The sequence below is a fragment of the Eutrigla gurnardus genome, assembly GCF_963514095.1.
Source record: "Eutrigla gurnardus genome assembly, chromosome: 7".
Taxonomy (NCBI): domain Eukaryota; kingdom Metazoa; phylum Chordata; class Actinopteri; order Perciformes; family Triglidae; genus Eutrigla; species Eutrigla gurnardus.
In genome coordinates this window covers 22,043,015-22,055,651 of record NC_139921.1, presented here as the reverse complement: position 1 = coordinate 22,055,651, position 12,637 = coordinate 22,043,015, and the positions used below count along the sequence as shown (strand labels likewise).

The 12,637-nt window shown below is 40.8% G+C and overlaps 1 protein-coding gene across 2 annotated transcripts in view; it reads left to right on the top strand.

Annotated features, from left to right (window-relative positions):
• The first annotated feature begins 1,462 nt into the window (after positions 1 to 1,462).
• The window catches only part of stxbp6 (syntaxin binding protein 6 (amisyn)), a 44,391-nt gene continuing 33,216 nt past the window's right edge, over positions 1,463 to 12,637 (top strand). For both annotated transcript variants that reach the window (XM_084014363.1, XM_084014362.1), the window contains exon 1: positions 1,463 to 1,676. In XM_084014363.1, coding sequence (XP_083870489.1) covers positions 1,523 to 1,676 — 154 coding nt within the window. In that variant the 5' untranslated portion in view covers positions 1,463 to 1,522. The remainder of the gene's footprint in view (positions 1,677 to 12,637) is intronic.

Genomic DNA, 12,637 nt, shown 5'->3' with positions numbered 1-12,637 from the left:
ATAATGACCACCAGGTCAGTACAGGTACAGGTTTTGCTTTTATGAGGATCAGCGTATGAAACTTTGACTCCGCTTGCTTCTCCTCAGCTGCTGAGCACTCCTTTTCAAGCTTGCTGTGCTGTTTTGAAAGCAACTTGGTGTTTGTCGGCTGTTATTTATTAGCAAGTACGGTGAAGGCAATTATTTTATCTTTTTTTTTTTTGCAGTCTGGCTTGCTATGCCTCACGGGCGAGTAAGTAATTCATCGACTTGTTGAGACTGACGTATGGAGCGGTTCATCTTGGTGGCCTGCGCAGTATGTGGTTGTGAGTGCTTGTGTGTCTCAAGGGAGGGAATGTGCCTTGCTTAGAAAATGATTAAGCTCCATTCTCCTCATGTGAACGTTTGACCCAATTAACCCACTGCTTTTATGCCGGTATTCTGCATTTAAGCACGGCTTTCCCTGACACCGTCAGACATGGCCCTGTGTCTCTCGTGGTATATTCCCATTCACCAAGAAATGCATTCCTTCGTAGACATTGGCTTGGAATACTAGAAACCTGATTGCTGTTCTGTATCAGTGGGACTCACCAGTACTCTCAACGGCTTCGGCTGAAGTCATTTCATCTCTGCGAGTGGCAAAGCTTCCAAGATGAACATTGGCAAAGCATTTAGAGAGATGGAGCGTGGAGACTGCCTGCAACACAGAGAGACGTAGCCATTCTCCGTTTTGGAACCATTTAACTCCCTCTGTCATTACTTTAACGTGCGGTACACTGTGAGGAGTAGAGAGCGTGTACATTTAGATTGGTTGTACTTTTGGAGACCGAGGGAAGTGATTGGCCCGAGGCTGAGGATGTGAGCACAGAAGCCATAAGCCTTCAAACGTGAACGGTTTCCCGTTCACTTCAGCCTATTAGTGTTATCTTTTATGCAAGGGTTGTTTCAGAAACATGAAAAAACTATATTCTGCTCGACTCTAGACTTTATTGCACCTCAAGGGGAAATTCCTTTCACAGTGATGTACACATCGGACAGCATTACATACAAAAGCACACAGAAACTACATACAATGAGGGACAACAGTATGCCCTCAAGCCTTTTCAGTCAGACCTGATGTTTACGGCGGCTATAATGATTGAGTACTGTTCACATTTCAACAGTTACTGGTACCTTTTTTTTTTTTGCTACTTTACTCTCTGTAAAATGTATAAATAATAGACATTTATTTAGAATAATTTACACACAAAAAAACTCCTCCCTACCTCCCTCTCTTCCCAAATCAGTCCCTAATATCATCAGTACTTTAAATGCTCCCTGCTCAGATATACAACATGTACAGGAGAAAGTATGTTTGTTGTTGTAATGTAGGAGACTTTTGGAAAGTGAGAAGGTCAGACTTTTGCGTAACGTGCTATAAGTAACTAGCCTGGTCCATAATTTCTGTTTATTTAATTAGCTGTACTCTTCTCCTCTTCAGAGTGGATCTTGTCCTCTCCACTTTTAACTATTCGCCGGCTGTTCACTCCTGCCAACTTCAGAGATGAGTGCCAAGTCTGCCATCAACAAGGAGGTCTTCACACCCCATGATGAGAAGATGCTTGCTGCTGTGCAGGTGAAGCGGAGAACCAAGAAGAAGATCCCCTTCCTGGCCACCGGGGGTCAAGGAGATTACATGACCTTCATCTGCGTCTCAGGTCAGAGGACAAATCTCTTCTCTTTGCTTCTTTTTTGTTTGTGTTTAAGTGGCTTTTGTGTGTTTGTATGCGCGTGTCACTGGTGCTGACCAAAAGTCAAATTCCAGCATGTCTCCCTCAATTCTCCCACTAATGTTTACACTGATGAGCATGTTTACGTTTCCTTTGCTAATAGAATGACACGCTAAATCAATTTACTGCTGGGCTTTAGGTCAATCCTTTTTAGATTGGATTCATGCTGAAAGTGAATAATTGTTTCACCAGAAATTGAGCTTTTAATGATTTAGTTTTTTTCTGTATTTGATTGTTCGCTGAGATATTGCTTGCTAATTGAATTGGCCATGCATATTACTCATGAGGAGGCGAATAGCTAGAGCATATTAATTTCAGTGCCAGCAGAATTATGTATGAAGATCAATGGCTTTTCTTAATCCTGCCATTTTAATGTGCATTAAACTCTGCGTTGGCAGCTGCAGATTCCATCACTAAAGGTTCAAAATTGCTTAACGGTAACTAGGATGAATTTAAAGTATCGGTAGCACAAAGCCCAGCAGAGACTCCAATTCAAGAATTCAAGGTTGTCTTCTTGTAGCTGCTCAACACTGAGCTTCTGTGTTTACACTCTCAGACACAAACACAGAAAAGCCATTTGAGTCAAGTGCATCCTAGTGCTTTTCATTTTTAAAAGACTTGATTTAAAGACTGATTCATTGTTGGGTTTATTAGTTTTCTTTTGTTCCCATCTCTCATATAAACTTTTAAAAACGGAAACTTCCCACAAGAAATAATTCATTCTTATTTAACGTGACTAATTAACAAAACAAATACAGTAGTTTGTTAATTGCTACTTTAGATGACTAAGTAGTTTTATTATATCTTTATTTGATATTTACATATATAAACTCAGATTTCATCAGTTAGTCTGCTTATTCTTTAACACTGCAACACCGTGTTAATTTGTGTCAGTGTAACCTGGAGACTGAACGACGGAGACAGGGTCAGTCTTAAATCCTCTGTAAAGCATTAAATCTTTGGTTGGAGTAAAACAGTCAGTGACTCCATCCTTTGCTGTAAGGATGGAGAGGCTTATGTTGGACTGTATAACTAAAGGGACAGTGGGCTGTTGCATTCTTACTGGTACTTTTTATATAACCCAGCTGAATAGGTGCATTTTCGTTTTTGGTGTATGGGGGATGTACGTGGGAGTCGAGTCTTTTTTTTTTTTTTTTTTTTTTACATGAGATTGAAAACAAACATGCTCATTATGAGCAGAGACATCTGGCTCATTCGTTGATTTAATGTTGATCATTTTTAAAGAGGGAACATTTGGTATCTTATTATCCTTTTTTGAATTACATGCAGTATGGGAATGGATTCTGCATAATGTTCAAAAACAAATCAAGAAATCTCCCACTTCTAACATTACCAAAATAACCCAAGTTTATGTCCGGCGTTAGTTTGCCTATTAAAAGTTTCTTGCTATCAGCTCTATGCTAACAGTCTCCTGACTAGGCTGCTGTTGTGTATCACATGTGGGAGCACAGCAGTGAAGGCAGGCACTGTTATGTAGTTCACTTAGTCATGTGGCATTTCTTTAAGCCAGCCAAGCATTGTTCTGGAGTTGTGTGTTTGGGTTCGTGTGAAACCAGGCTTTGCCTCCCAGTGCATTGGTGATACAAGGCTGGTGTGTGACTTTGAGTGCTCAGCATGTGTGTAAACTATGCAAAAGCAATGTGTTTGTATGAAAAGGTGGGGGAAGGGGGTCGCTGACAGTCTCATGACTACAGTAGCAGATAGTTGAGTGATGAGGGGCCATACAGTGGCAGAGTTATGTAATCTGTGGTATGTCGCTGCTAAAGGAAGCCTCCAGCTGTACTGTAGAGGCGAAACACCATATTACTGCTTTGTCCTACGATCTGACTGAATAAATTAAATTCAAGGTGTTTTCAACTCGTACATCTTATATATATATATATTGAAAAAAATCAGACAAGCAAGCGTTTTGTATCTATTTTGAATAAATCACTGCTTTGACAGGCATGCATTATGGATGTTATGCAGTTGTCCTTGTAACCACAGCAGTCAGTTTGAGCTGTCTTTTCGGTGTGGGTGGGTCTGAATCTTTGAGTCGTTGAACACATGACTTTTTGTCATAGGTAGAGAGCTACGTCATATTTGAACAACGAGGCTTGGGCAGCTGCCATTTGAGGAGCTGTGCTTCTTGATCAGAATTACACGTGGCTCCCGGAAAGCGAAACTGGTTTGGCTCAAATAGCCAATTGTTGCTAACCGCTATTAGCAGGCTGGTAGGATCCAGTCTAGGATTCCGTCATGCTATTTTTCCACACGTTACCTTCTTTTAGTGCTGTCAAAAATATTGACGTACCTATATATTTTGAATATTTGAAACAGTTCCAATACTATATACTACTATAATATTTTATATATATATATATAGTCAGACTTCAAGTAATGTTTGTGCAATACCATCAATTAAATCAGAACTGGAGAGCATTTGTTCACTATAAGAAGAGCAAAGAACACCACTGAAAGCACACTTGATTGACAGATGGCTCATCCAATCACTTGCCAAGTACTTTTTGAAAGCGTCGGCCCTTTTTCCACTGAAGACTTGGGAACAAACCACCTGGCGGGTGGACACACAATCTCTTTCTTCTCCCCCACAGCAAGTGGATACACAAACTGTTATTTCTCTTTTGATAAGACTCTAAAATGTTATGCCCCCAAAGTTGTGTCAATATTTGGTATCTGAAACATATAATCACTGTACATTGCACAATCAGGTTGGATGCACGCATCATGACTTGTTTAATGTAAAAACAGCCTTAACCCAAAGCTGACTAGAGCTACAATACAACAATTGGCTGCCAGGCTAAATCATTTAAATGGTTTGTGTATCATTTATTGTATTTTTCGTGGTGTCACATGTACTTCATATCTCACCTATTGTACTCAATGTGCTACAAAGCTGAACTCTGCTGTCTTGCTTTGGCCTCACTTCATCTCTATGATCAGTACATTCATGCTATGATGAGATTTCTGGGTTTTCTTTGATCTTATACACATACACATTCACACAGAGTTGCTCTCTTCAGAAACGTATGTTAGCGCTTTCACAACATCGGGGGGCTTGATGACATAGGAGTGTGCTGGAGCGAAGCCAGGAGCTCAACACGGACCTAGTTGGTTAGTGAGCTTTCTCTTTGATCACCGGGCTTCATGCGGTGCCTTTATGGCGGGAGCTCAGGGCTGAAACACTGGACCGCCCACAGAATGTTTGGCAGTCAGATGTGAGGCCAGTTGAGCTAGATAAGATACTGTCAAAGTTCACAGGAGTAGCCTGTTAGTCTTCATGGTTTTATGATCCGGGAGGAAAACATATTTTCTTCCTTTTAAATTCCATTTCTCCTTCAGTGATATTTTTTAACACTTTTCTTTGCCCTTGTTGTTTACATCGGTATGTGTTTGTATGTGTAACTGCCTCAGGTTGATTTGGGGTGGCTGGTTCGATCCCCGGCCTTTCAGGTTGATGTCAAGTGTCCTTGAGCAAGATACTGAACCCCGAATTAGCCCCGAATGCTACGCCATCGAGTTAGATTGGATTAGATCCTGATGGGCAGGCGGCTCCTCTGCCATCAGTGTATGAAAGTGTGTATGAATGGCTGAATGTAATGTAAAGCTCCTTGAGTGGTTGAAAATATTAGAAATGTGCTGTATAAATGCAGGTCCATTAGATTTCTGCTGCCTAACTTTGCATGATTGATGTAAGTCAATATCCTTGTCCCACATATCTGTCACTTACACATGCTTTGCATTTGGCAAAAAAAAAAAAAAAAAACCTTACCTATAGCACTTTGATCATAGCACTCTTGTTCTTAAAGTATGTTTACTGAACAGCTAATACTTTACTCAGACGAGGATGTGGTTTCATTGTTTCTTTCTTTGGACAAAAGCGTCTGCTAAATGACCTTAATGTTAATGTAATGGGTGTTTTCGTGGTGTCACATGTACTTATGATATCTCACCTATTGTACTGAATGTGCTACAAATCTTAAGGAGGAGGGGGCGGGAAGATCACTTTTGAAAGCAATCTACAGTATATAATATATCCTTACAATACCAGTATCTTTGTGATCCAAAACAACAAAAGTGCATTACAAGTGTGCTATAATATACCAAAATAAAGTTTTCACGTGGCAGCATAGGCTAGCAGAATTTAGTTTGTTAGTTACTTTTCTTTACTCGGAGTTCTTCTTCCCTAACTTGTTTAAAAATCACTGCACCTACCGACATGGGCCACACATAACTGGGACAACTGATAGATGACTCATTGACCCAATCAACATCATTGATCACAGAAATACGCCGATTTGCATAAGTGCATCGCAAGAAGACCTCGCTGCGCCCGGTCAAAACATGGATCCCCCCAGGGAGAACAGACTGCAGCTAAAAAAACCTCGCCCACGATCCTCTAACGCGTGGGCGTGATTTAGGCAGAGACCCAACAATGTGTTGCTCTGTAAACTCTGCAAATTGGAAATGACTTTTCACAGCATCTTACTGCTACGCACGAGCACTTGAAGGGAAGGCACTGCAGAGTACCGTCACGTCTGCCGCGGCAGCAAGACAGGACCGTGTCCTCCTGTTTGCTTTCAGCTCCAACCCAAGCATGAAGTATTGGGATTATAAACACACAGGGACAGGTTTCTGTTAGTAGTAGTAGTCACCGAAAATAGATTTAGTTTTCTCCTTTTTTCCCCCGTTTCTTTATACCCCCCAGGTGAAGAGTAACTTTTTTACTGCATATTACTCCAGTGATGAAAGAAATCCATGTCATAATCATTTTAAGTTTTTAGTCAATTACTTTCTTCCTTATTAAAACTGATTCCCCAGTTTAGGAAAAGGGTCGCTATGACAGTGATTAAATAAACCACTGTCACAGCGGCCCTTTTTGAATTTGAGCTCCAGTATATTCCTGATCAGGCATCTGACAAAGAGGGTCTATTTGCTGTATATTATTTGTTTTAAAGGTGATTGAATAAAATATGGAATTTTTTTTATTTTTTATTTATTTTGGGTTATTTATTTATTTTAATTGGGCACTGACAAATTAGTTGGCAGGTTCATCAACTAATGGGAAAAATAATTGTTAGATTTTAAATAAAACAGCCCTAATTGAAGCGCATTCACTGTTGCTTGATGTTTTGTATGCTGTTATCACATACCCCCACCTATTTAAAAAAAAAAAAAAGAAATTCTATGCACAAGTTTTGAGACTAAATGCCATATATGTGTTTGTAGCGGTGCACAGCGCATGATTCACCTGTAGAAGTTTACGAAACGGTCCATTTCGCTGATGATTTTAAAAAGCAAAATGAGGCGAGAGGAGGCGGCTGGTTGGGACGGAGAGACACTACTGATGATGAATGTGCTCGCAGGCTGAAACTAAGCGAGCCAGCGTTGGTGAATACCATACTGTATCAAGAAAGGGGTGCAGAGAGAAGTTAGTCTGTGTTGATATGTAAATCTTTGTGGGAAGCATGTGGGCATCCATGTTTTATGATGTATTCATGCACAGTGTGTTTATGTAGGCATGTTATATGGTGGGTTGGTTCACATGTTTCATTTTGTGTGTAGGTTGTGTCTTTCGTATATGTCACAGGCTGAGAATCTGGTTCAGTCGTCTTTGTTTGTGTGCATCTCTTTGTTTCTGTAGTGTTTTGATTTTATGTTAAAAGCTTTTCAGTTGAAGGTTGAACAACATAAAGTAGAAACTATCCACTTCATCATGTTTCACAGGAATTATTTCATTTCAATAGCTTTAGTCAGAGTCAGTGATTTATAACGGTATGTTTTGCAATCGCCTCCATCTATCATATGTCTCCGTCGGTGGGAGAAAGATTGCTTATCTTCTGTCAAAGAAACACACTCGGTAACCGAGCCCAATATATATTCCACAGGTACCACACCAGTTTGTGTTCCACTTCACTTCATTCATCATCAGCAGCCTTGTGGCTATTGATTACACGGTGAGATGGATGGGCAAGCAGATCGTGTACCTCGCTGGTATATTAAGCTGCTTATGAAGTCAGATCAGTTATGACCTTGGTCACTCAGTCCAAGAACACATCGGTCTGACTTTCTGTATTCATACAGTACATATAAGTTGTGGTGTGTGTGTGCCAAGGTTAGGCCATCCTTAAAAGTCCAGATAGAAATGTAAATGAGAGAGCATGGATACATATTTATCAGGATCTGGTGTTAACAAGTTATTTAGAGGTATACAGAAGGAACACAGTTCAGGGTTAGAATATACATACATTTTTCTCGATTAAAATCCCTTAAAAAATGGACGGACAACTTAGGAATTACTGTCAATACAGAACTTCTGATACAGAATATTCAGATTTAGAAAAAAATAAAAGATAAAAACCTTACACTTTGGTTTTTGCATTTTGGAAACAAAATACAATTCTACCGTAACATCATTTTTCTGCATTTTGGGTATTTTTGTTTTACTTCCCATTGCATCTGAGTGATAGAAGTTTTCAAACGTCTCAGGGAGTCTGAGCAAATGTTAGTTAACAAGGTTTAGCCAGGCGTGGGTGTGCGGGTGGTCTGTGCTTTGTTGGGAAGACTGTTGCATTCTGCGCGTTTCTCACAGGGCCAGTGTAGCAGCAGTGACTGATGATGCCCTCCCAGTATTTACTGAGAACAGAGACATGCAGCCCACTCACACAGGGCCAGATACATCAGCATGACAGTAATGCCACATTCCCAGTTAAGGCATGTGTGTATGTGAATGTATCCCTTCATGCTACCAGAACCTCTTTATCTCGACTAATTAGGCTCCTGCAGCAGCTCACCTTATTTCTGTGCCAGACTGTGAACTGCGTTCACCCTTTACTCTTGTACTCCACTCTTATCACATCACCCTCCCCCTCAACCCCTCGCCTCTCTCACGCCAATCTTCTCTTGGCGAAGATGGGAGGTCTTGGATGCTTGTGTGACCTGAGCTTAGCCTGGGAGAGGAGAGCTGAGACAGAAGGTAAACGGTAAGACGAGTGAAGGGCAGGTGGCAAAATGAAAAGATTTAAGAGCTGGAATGGCAATCTTTTGCAGGACAAGGCTTCAACATGTCGTCGGACCGCCACATTTTATTAGAAATTCTTACACTGGTTTGAACGTGGGGGAAAAAGCATTGCACTTTTCATTATTTATACTAGAGAGCAAGCTGTGCTGATTGGAAAACCAGGACAATTAAGCATTTGAGAAGCAGTGTGGAGAGCAGAGATAGGAGATATCAGTCCTTTTGACCAAATACCTCTGTGTAGAGACAATATTGTTGGGTTGACTATGATGCTTTCACAAAGAATTTACAAAATGTGTTTTTTTTTTAAATAATCATCAGTAATGTGGATCTAAAGACTATGTGGGTAAAGGCAAATAATAGAACAGCTCAAATACCTCATGTTACTAAAATGCAGCTTTTAAAAGCAGGAAAAAACGATGTAATTACGATATCCAGAATCTAAGATGATATCTAGCCTCATGTCCTGATATTCACGTGCGTGCCTGTGTTCATGTTGGAAACGTCTTCAGAGTGCTTTTCTATACCAAAGCCAGACTTTTGATCATCCTCCTGCAGTAACCCCTCCTCTGTCCTTTACTGTCCAACTCAGTCCTGTTGTCTCCTTTCCAAACAGCACTTTGGTTCAGGGAACACACGTACAGCACAATCTTGCGTAACAGTCTCCTCACAAATCAACCCTAGCCCTGTGAGAGTTTCGCCGCTTTCTTCTTGTGTGTGTTGTTTTTGAACAGGAACAGTAGGGTGCTTTCTTCCTAGCAGGAATCTGATGATTTGCGTGGTGCAGCTCCGCTCCCTCTTTATGACTCTCCTTTTAGAACGGAGGGTTCCTGCTTCCTCTGAAGACACGGAGGAGATGGGAGATGGAAATGATGCGCTAAAGGTTATTTCATTGCACCTCACATGTTTATAGAATCTGTTGGACTTTAACAGAAAGTTGTGGTTTGCTTTTTGTTGACAGTTGTTCTTAGTTGTTGTGGTGAAGCAATGAATGTCCAGTCCTTATATGGCCTCCTTCCCGGGGTGTACCGTCGTTGTTGTTCTGAATTTAAGTGTTGATGGCACACGGCAGCAGGGAATGGCCCAGGAAGATGAGGTGATGTGGCCACGCAGGGATCATTGGGGAGATCATTTTTCGAAAAAGAGGACCACACCTCACATGTTTTTGATACTGTGTACTCTGACCAGATTTATTGGATGGAGCGTAGGCCGTGTCAACACAATTTCCTGCAAACCTGGAAGGAGTCGTCTTCGTGGTGTTCTCAGCTTTTGTTTTGCACAAACAAAGTTTGTACCCCCAGACCCTTCCTCTCATCTTTGCAGCGTGAAATGAAGGGAAAACGGGGAGGAGGGGAGGAAAAGAGCTGTAAAAAAAACAGAGCAACGGCTTTATAAAAGTCAGCCATCCATATAATTAGCTGATGCTCTGCTCTTGTCAAACCGAGAGACTTCACAACGAAACATTTAATAACCAACATCCGTCCAACTGACTTTTTCTAACACGTTTCATTTGACTGTATTCAAACTTTGAAGAAATTGAAAGTACAAATGGCTCCAAAACATATTTTTATGATCTGTGGCAGTGTTGAAAAATAAGGCTCATTCCAGCAGAGTGAATTCTTATTTCTCAACGGATGCCTTGATTATGACAAAATCTCCTTGCAGTGCATTACAATTCCAGACATTCAGAGGTGTTTTACTCAGTCTGCCACCTGCTGCCAGCTGTAAGGTGAATTGGCCCGTTGGAGGTCTTACACCAAGATTAATGTGAGTGTACAGATTTATATATGCAGTAATCTAAGGACAAAGAAAGAAACCTGTTGTCATTTGCTTTTGGCCCTGGAAAACACCACTCATAGGTTGTGTCCTTAACACTGTGGAAACCTTGTGCCCATTACTTCAAGTCCTCAGCCTTGTCTGGATCCTCTTAGGTACATTTGGCCCTCTTTCAGCAACTTCATTTGACGTAGACTTGGAGAGGCAAACTTTTGCCAACGATGAAGTCAAAGTCAATGTTCTGGACTGCTTAATCGCCCACAATTCTCTTCTGTCGACTTCTAAGAAGAAGTCCCCTGGCAGAACATTGCCTTCAGCTGACATATATTTTCTCCACTGTGTCTTGTCCTCGCTTCGGTCTGTGTTCAAGCAGTAGTAGAACAAACATGCCTTTTGTCTGTCGCATATGGCCTCTGTGGGCTTGGGCGTATGAATGAAATAAGATTATGAATGAGTTAGCCATATAATTTCCAACGTTCATTTATATATCTGCCTCGCATTGGACTTTTGGGGCTTTGTAGAATGGGGTTTTGCCGAACTGTTGCTCAAATAAGGCAGTGCTGGCAGTCGTCGACTTGCAAACATCGAGTTGTTCAGCGTTAGTTGTTTTCCAGCTACAGTTGCAACACATTTCTTGAACGCTGCAGAAGGAACAAACCCCAGCACTCCCTGGTGGAAACTCAAAAAGCGGAGCGTGGTAATGTTTCTCCTAACAAACGAGTGTCATTTGTCTTTTAAGCTGTTACAAAGGCACAAACGGAATGCTTTGTGTATTCAAGTAATTTATGTCTGCCTCCGTTTGACTGCAGTCACTTTAGTGTGCTTGATTGGGTCCTTTGTTTGCAAGCAGGGGGAAGTAGGTGATCAATACAACGAACTTCACCATTAGGGAGAGAATAGGTCAGAAATGGAGTAAAGGAAAAAACAGTGAAGGGGGATGGTGGGAGGTGGTTATGTTAACAATAGTGGCTTATACTGTATCTAAACTAAGCTACAGATTTGAAAATGTTTTCTCGTTAAAAAGAGAATTCACATTGTGTTGAGCCTCGCTCAACAGTTCAATTTGCTCCCTGTTGGACAAAAATCAGCACATAGGGAATTACTAAAGTGAGTTTTGGCTTAAAAATTGACACTAGACGCTCATCCTGCCTTCATGCCTCCAGGAAATTTTATCCTCAGTTTGGCAGACAAAGCATTGGTACATCTGCAATAAAGTTTCTGTGTGAAAAGCATGTGTTGTTTTTAGTACTGTACACAGTAAAAAGGTCAAATGTACAAAACGAATCAGTGTTTTTTTGTAGTCTATTGTGATGTTCACATAAATAAAGACCAATCACAAGATTTAGTTTGACTATATTTAATTTTCTTATTATATTATTTTAATTATTCTTCATTATTTTAATTATCTATTATATTATTTATTTAAATAAAAATAATTATCTTTGAAACTTTAATGGAAATTGTTACACGACCAACACAACAAGCCAAAAGCTTGAAATCTACCATGTTTAGTGTGTGGGAGTCTTTTTGGTCTTCTACTACACACTTGACGACCTACAGTTGTGCGTAAATTCTGCTCTTTAAGTGCTAGAAAAGATTTAGGTTTGGCTGCGTCTGTGTTGTGTTAATCTACAGGTGCAGCCACTAAATCTGTTAAGTCCAGGTTTCCTCTGCGACTCTGCTTGTCGTGACAGACTTATCTGAAATATATGAAACCCGCTTAGACCGGGAGGAACTGTTCGTAGTGGAAAAGAAGGAGATGTCGGTGGAGAGAGCGAGGGAGAGATCTCAAGGGTCTTAACCTCTGATAGTCTCCACTGGAAAGGAGGAGGGTTCGAATTTGGAAAGCTATTACTCTCATTAATCTGCCATGCTTGACTTTTTCAAATTTAACACAGCTCCAATTTCCCTGTGATCTGGAATGGAAAGACTAATAATCAGCTTTGTGTGTTACTCACCATGCAATAACGGTCCTTCCCAAGAACTGTGGAGCCGTGATCCATAATGATTCGGAAATTACTTTGCTGATGCATTGTATTTCACGGAGTGTGTATGTCTAATTGCTTTGCTTTAT